The following is a 19,814-nucleotide window of genomic DNA, read 5'->3' on the forward strand; positions in this document are numbered from 1 at the left end:
TCCTCTCTGCCTGGTATGGTAGTTGCCACAATTATGGTATAAACTGCATAAACGCCCCAGCCAACTGTCAGAAAATTTTTTAAAAAAACAAAAAAACTATGCTCTTCAGACTGCAAGCAGACCATGATGGAAGGGAGCCAAAAAAACCCTTTTAGATCATTTAATCAAAGGCTTATATGATGGTGAAGTTGATTCTAGAATCGGTCTGGTCTTGTTTCCCAATACCTAAAGAAAAGGATTATTACTTTATCATTATCAGAAATGTCAACAATTGAGCACCAATCATTCTTGACATGGCTTTCATGCCAGTGACTGGTTCTCATAGATAAATAAGCAGCAGAGAATAATACAATTGGAAAGGATCTTAAAGATCTCTTAGCCCAGTCCTCTCATTTTACAAAGAAGGAAATGGAGGCTCAGACAAGAGACAGCAGTTGCTAAAATCAAAGATGATCTGTGACAAAAATGGATGCAGACTCCAAACCCACTGCCTCCCTGTCCAGTGCTCTTTCCACTATGGGGTGTTTCAAAGTCACGAAGACTGCACGAGGATAAAGGAGTCATTTTTAAAGGAGTGGAAAGAGGGAAGTAGTAGAGAACAGAGGAAGACAACTAGCCTTTTTAAATCCCCATGAGCATTTCTCCTAAAAACGCTCTTCTATATTCTCATTTGTTATCATTAATTATACTTCAAGGGTAGACAGGAAATGTCATCTTCATCACAGGAACTGATCCCAGCTGGGTGAAAACATGGCTCCTCCTCACCTGCTACCGGCAGGACTGTGGCTCTCTGGCTCACATTCCTCTGCTTCCTCCCACAGGACATGCCACTAACCAACCCAGGAACGAATTCACTTAGACCTCCAAACTTCTTGGTCTTTTCCATCTCCAATGGACTTCCTTTCTCCCTCTTAGAGAGCCATGGGTAGTAACCACAACTGTCCTCAACTTCGAGTGAAGGCAAGCATATCAGAGAGAGCCAGGAAAACCTCTTACCTCATTTCCTACAACTCCAGGCTCACTGGCCTCCTCCTCATTCCTCAGGTTCTTGCACTTGCTATTCCCTCTGCCTAAAACACTGTTACCCTAGATACCCACCTGCCTCATTCTGTCACTTCTGCTCAGGTTTCTGCCAAATGGCTGCTCCTCAAAAAAGCCTTCCATGATCATCCCATCTAAATAATACCCCTTGACAGAGTCTCCTCCTCCTTACCCTAGATTTAGTTTTCTTCATAAAACTTCTAACTACCTGAAAGTATTTATTTGCTTATTATTGACTGATGCCTCCCCTTGAGTATACAAGCTCTGTGAAGGCAGGGATGTTGTATTGTTCATGCTCATTAGCATACAGCTGGTATTCAACAAACAGTTTACTGAATAAGTGCATGAATCTCCTTTACAACATCAATCCAATAAATCTCTAGATAAATGAATCACTATACAAAACAAAACTGAATGGAGAATTTCTGTGCCACTTTGAGAGGCAATCTGAGAGAAGTAATATGGGTACTGAATTGTTTTTAATTATTGCATCATTCAAAAGGTTTATAGGGAGAGCAGGCAGAACGTTAGAAAATGGTATTGTTCTGGAAAATCCTGAACCTATAGTCACTGAGATGATAACCAATTTTCAAAGAATTTTACTTCTCTAAACTATACATAATACTTATCTCCTGCATACCCAAGACTAGCTCAACAACATGAAAACGTTTCCAACTTTATCACAGGATTCCAATGAACAACAGCATCTCCCCCTTGGCTTTCAGGTCCCACCTATTCCCTGATGCCAAACCCAAAATCCTGAACCGGAGATCCACATTTCCTAATGTCTCACTGGAGACACACAGAAGGAACATATAATCTTAAATGCACTTTCTGCCAAACTGAATTCACCACCTTCTACCCAAATTCATTCCCTCTCCTTTCATTCCTGGCCTGATTCCTCCCTTCCCTCAGCCTTTCCACCCAGTCAGTGACCAAAGCCTCTTGACTCTGCCTCCTAAGTGCCTAGCCTCCACCCACCAGGCAGGCCTCTGCTGGGCTCAGGTCCTCCTCATCTTGCTCAGACTTCTCCAACGGCAGCCTTGCTGGCCTTCTTCACCCTGGCCTGACCCCTGTGCAATCCAGACTCCACTGTTGCTAGAGTTGTCATTCCAACATAAAAATGTAGCCATGTTTTCTCTCTTCTCCAAACTTTCCATTAGCTCCTGAGGAAGGACTATAAACTAAACACTGAAGCCCTGCTGCAAGAGCAAGGCCCCTCCTGGTCTGGCCTCTGCTCAACAATCTAGCCTCTTACTCCATCACTCCACTACCTCACGTCTCATCACCATCAACACTGAAAACACCTCAGCTCCTTGAGTCTAACTGCTCTGTCACCACTGCACTCTGCACACACTTCCACTACTATAACTACTACATTGTCAGAGAACGACTGCTTACATAGCTATCTCGCCACTAAATTATAACTATTGAAGGCCTCATCCTTGCACCCCAACACCTGGCGCAGTATCTGACAGGCTTTCAAATATTTGCTGAACAAAATTTCACTAGAGGTCAAAAAGCGATTGGGTTTCCCCCTGTTTCTCCATTGCACAAAGGTACATGTCTCAAGAACACAAAGTTAAGTGAATGAGATCATCTATCCTACACTGACCTCACTACTACAGTTCCAAAACGCTAATCTTACAACGCCTCTTTAAGACAAGAAAATAATCACTTCTACAAACAAACTATTTACAAGATAAAGTTTCCTTAAGTATATCCTTACCTGTAAAATGTTAGTAAAAAAGTCATGGTAGAACATGGGCCAATCTTGACGGCCAATATCAACAATAACTTTGCAGAGCTTGTTCCGGATAAAGTAAGGTAAGGTTTTGTGGTGAGCCAAAAGGAGTTTGGGCAGGCAGCTACGGATTTCCATCTTATCCTGAGATGGGACCCCAAGCCACATTTTATTGATCAGATTCTGAAAAACAAATACACATCTTTTAGGTTAACAATCTATACACAAAAATCACTAGTTTTCATCCAATGCTTAGCAACATCACCTCAATAAACAAGAAACCATGCTTTTAAACAAAGGTTTGGGGCAATTTGGCAATAAGAATTGTAAAAATATTCAAATCCTTTGATACAACAATCTCATTCTTAGGAAGATCTGCTAAATAATTTAAGAGAAACAAAAAGCTTTATGTGCAAAACTTTCTATTACACCATTGTCTAATGGCCATCAAAAAATAACGACAAACAACTTTAATGTTCAAAAATAGTAGAATGGCTTGGTCAAAAGTGGTAAAACCACTCACGGGAATATAACAGAAAGGCAAATGGGGAAAAAAGCAGAATACAAAAGGGCATAAGCAATGTGATTATAACTAGGTTAAAAAAAAGTGTGCATAGGAAGGCAAAGATTGGAAGAGGGCTGATATAAATGAAAATTTTGTGGTTGGGCTGATGGTATTATGAGTATCATCCCTCCTCCCAAACTATTTTTCTTTAATCATCTTTCTGTTTTAAAAGTAACATGGAAGGAAAAGTTACACGTTATCACAAACGACTGACCTATCTACCTAACCCCATCTTACCTTTCTGGTGTTGAAGATGGAGAGGTGCCCCAGAACCTCAGACATCCTGGTAAAGGCAGCATGTGGGCCGAAGTCCCTGAGCTGAGTTACCACCACTTCCCAGCATCCATACATCAAAGCTACAGTCTCGCACCAACGACATGGTAATGTAACTACAAAATACTCTTCAAAACAGTATAAAATTACCTGACAACTTACCTCAAAAACCGTTAAACTGTACATCATTACATAGTCATTCCTAGTGCTGGAGAGAAAATACAGGCAGAATCTCCAGGCTCCTATTTGCTGGGCAAAGTTATTAAGAAGTTCCTCTGGAAAAGTTAAATAGTGACAAAAGGTGGCTATGAAAATACATGAAATCAATACAAGGCTGAGCTGTCATTATTTTTTAAACATGCCTCTCTCCATGTAATGTAAATGACGTCAAAAACAACTAGAAAATCCAGCTGATTTTTCAAGATAGACAGGACAGACCACACAACATTTTTCTGACTCTGAGGTGGCCGTGAACACTGGCAGTATATTCAGTCATCTAAAAGCCAGTGTGGACGCTCTTTGAGGCAGAGAAACTTTCACTGCTGAAGTTCTTACCTAACCTAATGTGTGGACAGACAGCTATAAAAGTATCATTTCCCCTTATAAATGATGGCTAATTGTTAATTTGTTTCCTCTGGGGTACCAGCTTTATAGACCTCCTCAGCACTCATTCACATTGTTCACACACACACACACAAAATGATGGCTAGAGAAGTAGGAAAAGAAAAGATTAAGACTAACCTTATAAATACAGGATAGGAAAAATGCCAGAGGATTTGAGATGGCTAATTCTCTTCATTTGGGTTGGTTTCATTTCAAAATACCACCCAAAAAAGTCCGTAAGTAAGAGTAGCAATCATGCGAGTTGCCAGGAGCAGCCCTGTCCATATCAAATCAGCCAGAAATGCTTTTCTTCCTCCTCAGGCTGCTGGTAGCAACAGCCAGAACCACAGACAGCAAGCACTAAGAGTCTGTCACCATGGTTCTGGACATGATGTCCCTTAGTCACTTTGCTTGACCTGTTGCACTGCTCATGAAACCTGACATAAAACGGGCAAAAATACAAAGGCAACAACCCTGATGGATTCTAGGAAGACCTTGGAAAAGGAGGAATCCCAGCAGCCCATTCTAATCCTAACGTCACTGCTCTGCGAGCGCCCTACAACTTAGGCTAAATGCACCAGGGCACTTTCATTAAAAATTCCCTAAAATGAAGCTGATGGCCTGTTCTGAGAACTAAGTGCAAGTTTCTATGAATCCTAGAGGTGAAGTCAAACCAGAGAGAACAAGCTCTGGCTGGAAATGAGGAATTTTGGGGTCTGTTCTAGAGTTTGCCACTAATTCACTGAGTCTGATCCCGAGCGAATCTTTGCTCCTCTCTGATGCTTCAGCTTCCTCCACCATTAAAATGACCAGACTGTCTCTTGAGATTCCCTGCTAACAGCTCTATCTCTAGAGCACGAATAATACACCTTTGGTGGAGGGTGGGTGGAGCCACTACAATAAAAGGCCTCCCTCCTCTCCGCCACCTAGCTAGGAAAGTCTTTAGTTTATCCTAAGACGTCAAAAAAGAAGCAAAAAGTGGTTGCAGCCCACACACTCGAATAAAGCTATGAAGACTAGGTACAAAGCGAACTGAACTAAGACATGCCCACTGTACAGAACCAAACACCCAGATTCCCCTTAGCCTGCATTTAAATTAGACATTTGTAGCATCTGGTTATTTAAAGCTATTTTAAAATCAGATTAGAATAAAGCATGTTCAGAAGGTTCCATTTTTAATTTATGAATGTTGAAGGTGAGCAATATTTGCTTTGCAAACCAAAAATTAAGAGAAAAACCAAAAGCATTTCAATCATAAGCTACAAAAAGGACTCAGGGAAATGAGTGTTGGAATATAGCAGATTGATGTAAGGGAAAGGTTTTTCACCTCCTTTGGTAAGAATCACCAGTGATACTTTCACTATAAGGTATTTGGTAGCATAAAACTAACAAGGGGATCACTCTGGGGGCAGGAGGAGGGTCAGCCCAACTGAGCAGTAAGAGAGAACGTGGGGAAGCAAGCAGAGCGGATCCTCTAAGCCAGCTGCCTGATCATCTACTGAGTCCAGCTTCTGTCAGCAAACCTTTGTTTATAAATGCTCTGGTCCTCTACAGAGCACTCCCTTGGAAAAGAAAGGCATGTTCAGGGCAGCCCCAAAAGAGACCACCAAATTTAAAATTAAAGGAAATAAGAAGTTAGCACCTACAAGAAGCTGAGGTGATGTTCAGAGGATGCAAGGGAAAATGGGCTGCAGCCAAAAAGGTCTACCGGCCACCTGGAAATCCGAACCCCAATTGAGTTTTGGGCCAAAGGTAGAAATTGGCCACAACACTTAACTGGCCAACACTTAGAGAAGCCAAATGGGGCAGGGAAATGGGCCTTCAGAGCCCCAAAGACACTGAAAAAGGCCTCCAAGGAGGTGAAAGCAACAAATGTAAGATCAGTACAGACATCCAAGAGAAAAACCTTTAGGTTTGGATAGAGAAAAACATTTTTCATGTTCAAGTCCAAGGGTTAAATGAGGACTCAGAGGAAAAAAAGATTACTCAAGGACCACAGTGCAGCATGTCCCCGAAGCAGAGATCTAACCCTTGAATACAATTCCTAGTTTATAGTATGCTTTAATGAATATTGTTCATATCAATGAATATAAAATTCAAAAAGACATTCTAGAAGATGCTGAGATTCCTAGAAGACAGGAAGTGATTAGACCTATGTCTCTCTGTTGTTTGAAGGCTTTATTCATCAAAACTTTTTTTAAATTAATAGTCACAGACTTCTTAGAAAGTTCAATATTGCTAAAATTAAGAACAAAGCAGAGGGAGGGGTTTTCTACACTTGGCCAAAGGAAAGACAATCCATCACTATGGATTATAGCGGGCTCCATGGACTACAGCCCTCGCAGTTGGATTTGCAGACCTCACCAGCCACCAACCAGCAGAACCAGAGCAATCCTGCAGGCTTGACCAGCCCAGGCTACCAACTCCTTCCTCCCCACTGGGGCTTTTTATTACAAACGACTCTTAACACTCAACACTTCACTTACCGATCTCACGTTTCCTTTCATTGGTTGTACAGTCATGGAAAAACTCTGTCATCAGACTTTCCAATGCCCTGAGGGAGGCCTCTTCAGATGCCTATCAAAGGAATTTGAAAAAAAATCAATACACTGTACCTCCAGTTCTATTGTTCCTCAGTTCCTTCCAGGTCACATTCAAAAGCAATCGTCACTTACTTCCTCAAAACACCCTGGTTCAGCATTCTTCAAATACACAGTATAAGCAAGAAAAACTGAAGAGAATGTCCAAGGTGACTTAAAACTCAAAAGCTTTAGCATACTCTCTAAATTCACGCTACTGTGCAATCGATTTTCAATTATTTATGCTAAGGAAAAAGGAGCAAATAATCCAAAATTTAATTCCGGAAACAGTGAGAGCAAATTAACAGCCCCTGGCCCTAAGTGAATAGGTAGAGTGAAGAGATTCAGGAAGAAAGTTAGGGTTCCCTCTAGACTATCCATCAACAATACATTTACCCCATGTCTGAATAATTATCCATATTTTGATTCAGAGCAACTGTAGTCAAAGTGCTGGATGAATTCTTGGGGTATCTTGAAGGCGCTTCAGGTGTCACACTCTCAACCTCGCATGAGCAGCCAACAAAGATCAAGGCCCACCTAAGAGCCAAGCTGAGCAGGGACTCAAAAGCAGACAGCACCTCCAACCACAGACCCACAGAGAAGCAGACTCTCAGCAGAAGAGCTCAGGGAGAATGAGAGGAGAGGGGCCCAAGGCCCCCAGTGCTCATCCTCTCCCTCTTCCATATGGAGCCCCAAACCTACTTCCTCTTCTCTCACTGAAGTAAGGGACATCAGCTGTAGCCAATGAGTTTGAGTAAACACTCCTTCACACAACCCGTCTGCAAAAAGGTGAGCATTCTCAGACCATTTCTGAATCCTCACTGGCATTAATCTACCCAAAGATAATCGAAACTCAACAGCAGTTCTGATTTCTTAATTATCTCTCAATTCCTTTCTTCCCACCCACCTTCCCTCCTTCCATTTCCCATATCCTCTCCAATGCCCCCAGAGTGAGAGCCAACTATTAAAAACTGCATTTTAAAACAAATCCACACTCAAGAGAGTTATGTATCAAACTGTAATATTACCAGAGGCCTCCATTTGGTAACTAACTTTTGAGGAGCCTGAGGAACTTGGGCCACCTCTATAGATAAACCAGCACTTCTTAGGGCTAGTACTAATTATAGAGGCTGAATCAGCCCATCTACAGAACTAGCAAATGCAAGCACACTACACAGCACACAGGGGCCACACTGAAGGAGTGCCAGGCATGGCTGTCCCTCCCACACTGCAGTCATGGTATGACGGCTGAGCGATAAGTGAACTCTGATATGTTGAATGATGAATTATTGTACGAGAGTTTTAGCAATTATGAGTTTGAGGTTCTTTCTTTCCTGAATTTTATATTTATGACAAAGGCTAGCCCTCTACTCCTTTTTCAAACCAATATACCAGTTCAAGAGAAAAATATCCTTGGATTGCAAGTTAAGCTGTTATTAAAAACAATTTTTTCAAATGCAGAAATAACTGGAATATGAGACTAAAATAAGACTGCAATCTTTTTTAACCTGTTGCAAGTTCTTGTGTTGCAAAACAGCCTCACCGTTCTGACAGAATTTCTAACTGCTATACATTAAAATTTCTAAAATGAATTTATATCAATAAAAGAATGCCTTGGCCTGTTTCATAAACTGACTTGGTATACCATTTCATCTGAAAAGAGGATGTGCTGTTTAAAAAAAAAAAAAGACTTGTGGGAAGATTTAAAAGAATCAAAGGAAAATCTCATGTTAAAGTAACTTACTGGGAAAAAGTAAAAATAAACAGAAATCAAGAGATATTTGTTGAATTAAAGTTACCTATTTAGTTAAGATAAATCAGTAGTTCTTCTGGAGCAAAATGGGTTCCTGAAAATGAAGGACACACCTTCAAGTGATACCTACTCCACAACTTTTTCTTGTAGTAGTCACGTTAGAGTAGATCCTGGGAAAAAACCTGAGCTCATCACATTCAGGAAATCAACCACCAACGTTTATTTCATACTGGTTCCTGAGGCAAAGGTTTGTGAACTTGACAATTATCAGCCATGCATTAAAGGCTGCTGGGGCAAGTTCCTGACAATCTCCCCAAAGAATCCAACTCTCCACTCCCAGTCCCATCCACCCCACCCTCCAGCTCCAACCCAAGAAGCTAACATGTCCACAGAAAGTGGAAAGACGCAAGCATCCACAAAAACCACGGGATGGACGTTCTCACTAAATGATGGTTACACGAAAAAGCAAACTCCAAAACCTAATCTGGTGGTATCACCAGGTATTTCTCAACAATAACAAATAACGTGCTGTCTGCATTTTCAATCACTTCCATAACTGCAATACTAATACTTCCCTCACAGGGTGTTCTGAGGGTCAAATAAAGTGATCCAGGTAAAGCTGCTATGTAAACTCTAAGGAATTACCTAATCGTAGTCCTGGCTGCTATCTTTTTTAATTGGTCTTAAATACCAAAGCAAAACAATAAAAGTGGACAGGCCTACTTTGAAACTGGAGAGTCATGCCCTCAGACTTAAGGGCTTTGTCTCAAACATGTCTAGTGGGGCTTTTCCAACTGGATTGCAAAATGAAACTATGTAAGTGTGCAGGAGAGGGAGAGGAGGCTGACACTCTGCCAAAGTCATACAATCAGAACAGAGTTGTAAAGACATAAAGGATAAGTCCAAGACCTGCAAATGGTTGAAGGATACTGGAGAATTCCCATTTGGCAAGAAGGCACTGGAACCAGTGGAAGCTATTTCAAGCAGGTGGAGAAGTCAGAATCCAGATTGCAGTGGGTTAAGGAATTAATGGCAACTAAGGACATGGTAAAATTCCGTGCAGACTACACTTTCAAGTAATAAAGGGACAAAGAACCTTAACGAAAAAACAAGTGCCACGGTGCAGTATGGAGAGAAAGCTTCAATTCCCAAAGGCTATTCAAGCACTGCACCGACTGATGGACGGAGAGCACTTAGGATTCAGGTACAGCTGACTGCTTCCCATCTTGTGCTTGGTTGGGATTTAGGACCCAAATCTCGAAGAACTAACGAAAGATATTAGCTTAAAACCAAGTGAGATCTATTAACACAAAAAAATTCTAATTGGATTGTAGCTATAAAATGTGAGAGTTAAAACAATAAACCTTCTAGAAAATACTAAGAACACCTTCAAGACCTTGGGGAAAGGAAAAATTTCTTGAACAGGTCACATAAAAGGACTAAACATAAAGAAAAAACTGACAAACCGAAATGTTCATCAGACGGCACAATGAAGAGTGTAAAAGAAAGCTACAAAATTAGAGAAGCTATTTCCAATATAGATAACAGAGAACTCATATTAGAGTATAAAATAACCTCTACAAATCAATAAAGAAAAGACAAATGACTTAATTTTTTTGACAGGCAAACAGTTAGTAATAAAAGAGGGTATTCAAAAAGTCTATACATAAAATAAGTGTGCAACCTCATTAGTAATCAGGGTAAATAAGGCAAATTAAAAACAAGATGCTGCTACAAATCCACCAGAATGGCTACAGTTAAAAAGACAGTAACAAGTGTTAGTGAGGATGCTGAGCAACTAGAACATGCATATACTGCTGCTGATGGGAGTGTATACTGACATAACCACTTTGGAAAATCATTTGGCAGCTGAACATATGCATACTTTATGACCCTGCAGTTCTATTCTTTGATAATATATCCAACAGAAATTTGTAAATGTATACCAAAAAAATGTTCACAGTACCATTATTCATAATATCCAAAAATGTCGAAAGAACCCAAATGTCCAAAATCAGTGGAATGGAATAAACTGTGGTTTATTCATCAGAAGACTATAATAAGACAACAAGAATGAACGAATACTGCTACATGCAACAACATGGATGAGTTTCACAAACACAATGCTAACTGAAAGAAGCCAAAGCACATCCTTCATTATTCCTTCTACGTTAGTCTTTAAAAACAAGCAAAACAAATCTATGGTGTTATCACCAGAATAGTGGTTACTTTTGCAAAGGAGGGATTCTGGGATGCTGGTAATATTCTGTTTTGTTGATCTGAGTGCTAGTTACACAAGGATGGCCTCTTTGCATTATGATTTGTTCACTTTTCTGTAATTATACATACTCAATTTTAAAATCTTAATGTTATACTTGTTTTTAACATTCAGCTTGGTATTTTCAGACTCTGAATTTAGAAATTATGTTTTTCCTCTATTATCACAACTATTAAGAGCAATTTGAGGGCTAGTAGCTGGCCCACAGGTGAAGTCTGAGCATGAGACTCCTGATCCCTGGGAACCATCACCTATTTGTCTTCAGAGCTGCCCGGGCGGCAACAGAAAGTATTATAATCCCATGAGCCTATGCTTCCCCAAGAGTGACTCAGTTTACCTTATTAGCATATTAAAATCCTTAGGCAGGATGAATTAAACTGGGCTCAGAATATATACCCTTCGAGAGCTACGTCTATATCTAAAATAAGCCAAAGTTTTCTGTTCCAGAAAGAGCAAAAATCTGCAAAGTGGAGGAGCTTTCAACCGTGCCTGCCTTGACTTGATCCGCTCCTTTTATCGCACTGCTTACGGTTCAGGGGTCCAGAGACCTAGACTGCTGCCTCCTTTATTAAGGGACTACTGAGTCAACCAATATTCCTGGGTCTGCGATTCATAGTTCAACCTTCATGAAATTTCTTACAAAGTTGACAGTACAAGATCCCTTCGTTGTTTTCGTCTTTTATCTTTGTCTTGTAATCAGCACCATAGAGTTCTGCCCATGGCACTGTTCTCCGGTCATTTCAGAATGGCAAAATTAAAGAGCACAGACCCTGGTGTTGGGTTCCTTGGGTTCAGATCAGAACACAACTCAACCCTGGCCTAGTTATTTAATCTGTCATTCTTTGTCCTCTTGTGCACAACTGGGGATGATAAGAGAACCTAACACAGAGGATTGTTCTAAGGATTAAAAAAAATAATCTGTGTAAAGCACATAGTAAACATAATGCCAGGAACAAGGTAGGGCCTGGAAATCCTATCTGAAACTGTCGATACTTCACAGATACTAGGCCTCTCTCCCTAACCAGAACATAAACAGTCTGGAAAGAGACTGCCTAATACGTTTGTATTTTCTATCACGTGAAGCACGGTTTGGTGCTCAAATATTATACAGATCAAATTCAGGAGAGCAAAAGGAACAAGTACACTGTTAATTTCACCTTTAATTTCTCAGGAATACTGGTAATTCCTCCAAATTCAAGATATATATGACTCTATTTAAATTCCCCCTTTAAGGGCTCTGATCATAATGACCTTTGCTCACAAGCACTCAATGAATATGTTTTGAAAAACAGGAGACTGCTAATAATTTATCGTAAAAACACTCAGACTGAAAGTGGATAATACAGTGCTCTGTCCCTTAAGATAAGGCACCTATATGACACTTTTCTCAAACCCTGACTAAATCTGTTATGTTTTACCTAACTGCCTCGAAAACACCCCCCTCTAAAGGATAACCTTTTTACAAAATTGGTATTAGGAAAAAAATGACTCTTTTTTAAGGAAACTTTTATCAAGCTTTTTGCCACCTTTTCCAGGAGGCACATTTTGTGTATTCTACAAGGAGGTGAATCACATAGGCCTCCTATATTCAGGTTCATGGTCTCCTTGATACCAAACCTAAATGAGGGCTAGCATCCCAGAGTTCCACTCAAACATTCCTGTGGCATACCTAGAGCAACGTTATTACTCTATTTGCTTGCATATAAAGAAGGTTTCTGAGAAAAGAGATTCTATACTAGCTGCTGACCAAGGTTAGAAAGTATGCAAAACATACCTGATATGTTACAATAGATGCCATAGGAAAGAAATCCAATCTCATATAAACTTTCTCCAGAAGCTAACAGGATTACCAGAGATGTCTAAACTCTCAAAAAAACACTCTCCTGGGGCTGGCCCCGTGGCTGAGTGATTAAGTTCGCGCGCTCTGCTTCGGTGGCCCAGGGTTTCGCGGGTTCGAATCCTGGGTGCGGACATGGCAGCACTCATCAAGCCATGCTGAGGCGGCGTCCCACATGCCACAACTAGAAGGACCCACAACTAAAAAAAAACAGAGAAACACTCTCCTTCCCTATACTCTTCATCACCGCAAAGAAAACAGATGAGGAAAAAAATCTCTTTGGCCTTTAGGCCTGCATACAAGAATGAGATGAAACACTGGGCTTAAAATACCACCTGAGAGGAATCAATGTGACATCTCTCTATCCCCTCCCAAAGTCAGCTCAAAACACTAGAAACCAAGAAAGTACACTGAGAAAGCCCCAGTCAGGAGAACGGTATTCAGAATAAGTCTTCTTCCCATCTTTCCTGTCACTGCTCTTTTGTGCCTCAACCTGCAGATACTGTTCTTTTAAGAAAACAAACTAAACACAACGTGATGAAATAGAAATCTCACTTTATTTCTCTAAAAACCAATTGGTGAAACCAGTTGAACCTCCAAAGTCTAGGACTCAGAAGTGCAGGAGGGGAAGCCCTGGGGCACCTAACGCCCTGCTCAAAGGTGCACAGCTAGTGAGTGGCAAGCCAGGTCTCCTGGCTCTCAGTGCCATCCTCACTCATGTGGAGGTGGTTTCCCTTCACCTGTTTGCGATAGAGAGACAGAGGCAAGGCTAAACGGAGGGGATTCTAGGGGTACAGATATACATTAAAGCAATTAACTCAGAAAATTATGTACAAAAGTTGCAGGAAAAAAATGTCTTCTACTGAAAGGAAGAAACAAAGAGCACACCACGTTCCGGTGCGCCCTTCAGGAATAACTACAGATATAACTTTGTATAATATGACCATGCAGATACTCAGTATTTGATTAAAACATACACTTTGGCTGCATCTAAACATAACTCTAGTCATTAAAAGGCACTTTTCTGCTATAATCTAAAACCACCACAAAGTTGACCAATGGCAAGACACTCCCCCTAGTATTTCTTAGGTTTGCACAAAGAGCCCAGATTTTCTGTGTCCTCCATGAACAAAAGGGATCTGTGTACTGTTGAGGATCATGAGTTAGGAGCAGGACGACTGCCAGGTTGTCTGGGTCAGAAAGCCCAACCAGTCCCACTGTGGTAGTGATACGGTCGAGGTGGCATATTCTGTCCCCATGGGGCCCAATTAGAGGAAATATCTAGTACACAGAGGACAGTACGTTTTATTCTGGGAAACTATTGCTGTACTACTGGACAATGCATAAAAACAAGAGGCACCAATTAGCCACCAGTGAACAGGTATACTGGTTTCAAAAATTTACAACCACAAATCTAAAGAAGACTAAAGAGTCAAGACACGTCAATGCTACACCTGATTCTAAACTAGATCTTTTACTGGAGGGAAAAATGGTATAAAGGGCATAATTGGGCCAAATGACAAAAATGGAATATAGATAGTAGATCAGATAAAAGTGCCAAATCAATGTTAAATTAATTAAGTTGCCAACTGCACTGTGGTTACATAAGAGAACACCCCTATTAGGAAATACACTATATGGTGGAAATGGGCCATGATGTAGGCAACTTACCCTCAAACAGTTCAGAAAAAATGCTGTGTGGGGATGTGTGTATATATATGTATGTATGTGCATATATATACATAAAGTGCAAATAATAAAGCAAGCAGGGCAAAATGTTAACAACAGGTGAGTGTGGGTAAAGGGTATATGAGTGTTCTTTGTACTACTCTTTCCTTGCAATCTTTCTGTCAGTTTGAAATTATTTCCAAATCAAAAGTTTTTTAAAATCTCATCTGTTGGATTGGTCCCCTCTACCTTGCTGCTCACTGCTCTAAGCTAGCTGGGCAGAGGGAAGAGAAAGTGAGAAAGGGGCACAACAGGAAGGAGGAAAGCACCTTATTCTCTCAGACACCAGGTTTATCATCACACACAGTTTCTGAAAAAAGGTATTACATAACCTAGACATTAAAATTGTGCATCTGCTGGGTGGGCAACAACCATATCCCACTAGGAACTAAAATACAGATTTTTATATACTTATTTATTTTGATTCCAGTCAGAAGGCTTTAATTAGACAGCCAAAAAAGCAAATGATAAAAATAGTTATTCTGCAAGAAACAGCCTAAAATAAATGAGTAATATAGCCAAGAATAGGCTCTCTCTTCACAATCCCATCTGTTTCTCTTTCCCAGGTACACATCCCAGGAGGATGAATGTTTATGCCTGTATGCCTAGTCAATTAAGCTCAAAAGAGACTGAGCACATTAACAAAAGGCATGCTACCAAGAAATCCTAAAACAGGATCACAGACTCTTAAGAGAAAAATAAACAAACCCTAGTGAACAGCAAGTCCAATCTTGTCTTACAGATGAGGAAAACAAAGCTCAGAGAGAGCATCTTGCCCAAAGTCGGTCAGTTATCAGTCAAGTCACGGAGGAGGGCCACCAAAGCCCTTTCCCAGCGACAGCTCCTCTACCCCTTAAGGAAGCATGGAGGAGTTCTGCTCTGAGTGCTGTTAAGGATGATGAAAAGCTAGCATTACACTGCATCAGATGAAACCAGGTAATGAAAGTGTGTGAAGTTGCTGGACCACTATAAAAATATGCTGCAAATGTGAAAGCACAATTAACACTACAGATCATATGTAAATAATTTCATTTCGGCACAGTTTAAGAGCAAGTCTCTTGTAAAACCCATTCCACCTTCATCCTAAATTATTCCCAGAAAGAAGTGAAATTTCAAATAACAGTTAAAATAACATTTGTTTGAAATTTTGGCAAAAAGCTCCAGATTGTATTACACACTGTTGGGATTTGGGGGTATAACCACTTCCTTTCGCCCCTCCAGGTTCTACCAAGTTGCTACAGAGTATCAAGAAACCAAGCGCAGATCAAAATCTAATGTCCTCTTCACGGCTAGGCAAGCTGCAATACCTCCCCCTTCCCATCCTGAATTGACCTTTCCCACCCAAGCCCAGCCACACCACGAAGGCAGGACACAGGGGAAGACAGGCTTCTCATGAAGGTAAGCAGGTGAGAGAGTAAAAGGCAAAACTGGAAGTGTTCCGATGCAGTGACCTCACACCTGGTAGATACGGGCCAATGGTGTTAGGCTCTCCCTAGTATACCCATCATAAAAAGTCAGGAGAGAAATCACTCCCATGGGAAGGAAGAAATGAAAGGAGGGAGACAGAGCCCAGAAGAATGTGCTCCAACACAGCTCCCGCCTGAGGTACAGACGACAACCCCCTGAATGGGCACCAAGATAGGAATAAGGGGACACAGAAAAGGTGCCCTCTACAAGAGTAATTAGAGAACCAACAGGTTTCATGGGAATCACAGCATGGCAGGAAGAGAAAATACCAGGTTAGGGCTAGTCCCAGCTCCAGAATACAGCCTGTGTAACTTCGGGCAAATCCTGCAAGCTCTTGGAGCGTCCCTGGTATTAAATGCAAACAGGTGTGTACACTGCATATTGGTTACAAAGCACTAGGCAAATGTTGGCTAATATAGTCATCCCTCCCTCACTACAAGTTTCTCTTACACAAACTCCATGTTGGAATTTGCTTTTATAAAGGCAAAGTCCCCTAAGTTATCCACCAGCTTGTCCCTCTCATGATATCCAGCATCACCTTAATACCTTAATTCTTAGTTCACGGTCAGTCACATCACTGGAAGGCTCTCCAAGTATCATTATCAATTGCCAAAGGGTGCTTATGAATCCCACTCAATAGAAACAACGATGCCCAAGAGAGCTGCAGCTGGGGGACCTCTGGCAGTGTCACATTACGCAGGAAGTGTGATGGTGCTGCAAAAGCAGAGATCTGTGTTCAGTAGGAAGTGACTCTTCCTGCATGGGGGGTTCTAACTGCTCCTCCCCTCACCATAGATGACCACTAGCCACACAGGGAGAAGACACCACAGGCTCTGGTGAGAGCAGCTCTCCCCAGCCAGGGACTCTCCTGGTCTGCACAGCACTACTAGTCGATGCAGTTTTGTTAAGTTTTACTTTCAGTAGTATGCTTGGTAATCAGAATTATCATTTTAAAAAGCCATAAATTTTACAATATGGAAAATTATACCCTAATAGTGGAATAATACATGATTCCCTCCTCCACTCCATTGGAGATATACTGCGTTAGAGAGGCAAAATGGCGGCAGGTTTTGGGGGTGGGGGGTGATCAGGGGGTGGGAGGTGCACAGGAGAAAGGAAATGGGTCCTTAGCTCCTGTCCAATTACCCAACCCTGCCAGGAAACTTGGCCTGGCTCACATCCCTGGATAGTGAAGAGGCGACTCTACATGCAGTTCTCCAGCAGTGTCCAATCCCCACACAACAAGCACAATTAGCTGGAGGGGAGCATGTATCACCTTTCCCACAGTTCTCAACCGACCCTGCTACAAGATTGGGACAAGGAGCGAAGGGAGGTAAAGATAAAGTGCTGCTTTTGACTCACTCCCACCCCAGCTCCGCTCATTCACTACGGGCGACAGTGCAAAGCCAAGGGCTAGAAATTCCACACCATTCCACCTGTGCCCTTCCCTGTACACAGGTGGCTGGGTACTCCCTATCCTGGGAATGACATAAAATGCACTGTTTGTTCACTGTTCCCTCCACACCTGTGAAGGGCACGGGCTCTGGAGTCAGCCCCACATCTGCATATGATTTCTAACTTCGCCACTTCATGTATGATCTTGAGCAAATGACTTAACCTCTCTGAGCCTCAGGCTCTTCACTCGCAAAACGGACTTACAACAATACTCCTCCTCACCAGAGTTGTGAGTAGATGACATAATGTACGTAAATCCCTTGGCACCCTTAACCATAAATGAGCCAAATTATTTCACTATATATTTCACTAGTGAGTCAACAAGCTTTAAAAATAGGAAGAAACCAAATAAACAAAAATCCCACATAACAACTAAATGCTCCCAAAAAATCCCAAGTATGCCAACTGCCTTCACTTTCATTTTTATACAGATCACCTACCAGTGCTGCAAACAAGGAATATAAGAATGGCACCACACGTCCTCCAGGCTTCTACTTGTATTTGGGACAACATGGGTTTGGGATTAGATCCATGATTCTCGCAGCAAAAGTTGTGGGGGTAGGTTTTTTTTAGTTTAATTTTATTTTATTTAAGAGCAGGCTCCCTAGTATCTTTTTTTTTCTTTTTTTTTTTAAGATTGGCCCCGAGCTAACATCTGTTGCCAATCTTCCTCTCCTCTCCCCTCCCCCGCCAAAAGCCCCAGTACATTGTTGTATATTCTAGTCGTGGGTCCTTCTAGTTCTGCTGTGTGGGACGCCGCCTCAGCACGGCTTGATGAGGGGTGCTAGGTCCATGCCCAGGATCTGGACCAGAGAACCCCAGGCCGCTGAAGCGGAGCACACAAACTTAACCACTCGGCCACGGGGCCGGCCTCTGTTTTTTTTAAGAAAGAAATATTGCACAGAATCCCAATATAAAACACAGACTCAATCAGAGACTGCTTAATTCATGGGGGTGGGGGAGAGGAACCCAAACAACTATATACTCCCAAATCCAGCACTTCAGACGCCTCCAAGAATCCCTATGGGCCTACAGAGCACAGGAAATCCCACACTAAAATTCCTCTGCATTAAACCCCTTCCAGCTTAATAATTCAGGTTCCACCAAGTCTACAAGGTCTTCTTCAAGTAATGAATGGCTGCTAAAAGACTGGTTTGTAAATTCTCTCTCAAGTATCTTCCAACTGCAAACCCCTCACCATCACCCAGGGTCTTCGCCACCTGACCAGTAAGGGTGATCACTGCATCAGCTGGCCCTAACCTGCCCCTTGAGCTTCACTGTGCCCGTACCCCCTTACTCAGTCTCCTTATGCATCCTGTGCCTGTCAGACCCAACTTCTCATTTTCACTCCACGTAACAATTCCATGTCTTCACATATGCCATTTTCCTCCACCTAGAAAACTCCTACCAATGCGTTGAGCTTCCTTGAAAATGTCACCACCTCTGTGAAGCGTACTGCAGTTCCCCTTAACAGTGCCGGTCATTCTTTCAGGGCTTCCCAACACTAAAGTGAATACAGTGAACTGAAACTACCTCTTTCACTCTCACACAATGCTGGCAAGTGCATGAACTAGTGGCACCTCAACGGAAGACGATTTAGCAGTATCTATAAAATTTTAAATGCATAGACAACTTCACCCAGCAAGTACACTTTTAGCGATTTTTTCCTCCAAAAGTTTCTGTGTAAAAAGATCTTCACGTCCACATGCCTTGTCAAATAAAAGATTGGGAACCTAAATTTCCATCAAAGCAAGATTGGTTAAATAAGATAACTATGTCCAATATACATTAAATTTTTTTTTTTTTTTTTTTTTTTAAAGATTTTATTTTTTCCTTTTTCTCCCCAAAGCCCCCCGGTACATAGTTGTGTATTCTTCATTGTGGGTCCTTCTAGTTGTGGCATGTGGGACGCTGCCTCAGCGTGGTCTGACGAGCAGTGCCATGTCCGCGCCCAGGATTCGAACCGACGAAACACTGGGCCGCCTGCAGCGGAGTGCGCGAACTTAACCACTCGGCCACGGGGCCAGCCCCTACATTAAATTTTTTTAAAAGGCACACAACGGTGTAACAGTGTGTATAATACGCTACTCATGAGTGACGGCAGAGTGGGGAATATGAAAAAATATATATACATGTACACACACTTTTTTTTTTTAACTGGTAATGGTGGTTGCCTCCAGAGAAGGGAATAGGGTTCCGGGGCCAGGGGAAAGGAAAGAGGCTTACTTTTCTCCATACACTCTCTTGTTATCATTTAAGTTTTGTACAATGTTCATTTGTTTAAAAAAAAAACAATTAAAGAAAAAAGAAATTACCTACTAACGTACAGGTCTTTCCAGCAGCCTAGGAGTACAGGGGCAGAGACTACTTCCTATTCAGCTCTATGCTCCCAGAGTCTAGCACACAGTAAGCACTTAATAAACATTTGTTGTAGAAATTATTTTAACTCTGTCTTATATTAAGTGAGGCTGTAAACTAATTACTCAATGGC

General features: G+C 41.6%; 1 protein-coding gene across 2 annotated transcripts in view; it reads right to left on the reverse strand.

Moving 5' to 3' along the window:
- XPO6 (exportin 6) overlaps window positions 1–19,814 on the reverse strand; it is a 96,125-nt gene that overhangs the window by 58,516 nt on the left and 17,795 nt on the right. For both annotated transcript variants that reach the window (XM_046665774.1, XM_046665772.1), the window contains exons 2-4: window positions 6,713–6,803; window positions 3,786–3,898; window positions 2,771–2,968 (exon numbers count right to left, since the gene is read on the reverse strand). In XM_046665774.1, coding sequence (XP_046521730.1) covers window positions 2,771–2,968; window positions 3,786–3,898; window positions 6,713–6,803 — 402 coding nt within the window. The remainder of the gene's footprint in view (window positions 1–2,770; window positions 2,969–3,785; window positions 3,899–6,712; window positions 6,804–19,814) is intronic.

Source organism: Equus quagga, chromosome 7, assembly GCF_021613505.1.
Source record: "Equus quagga isolate Etosha38 chromosome 7, UCLA_HA_Equagga_1.0, whole genome shotgun sequence".
Taxonomy (NCBI): Eukaryota; Metazoa; Chordata; class Mammalia; order Perissodactyla; family Equidae; genus Equus; species Equus quagga.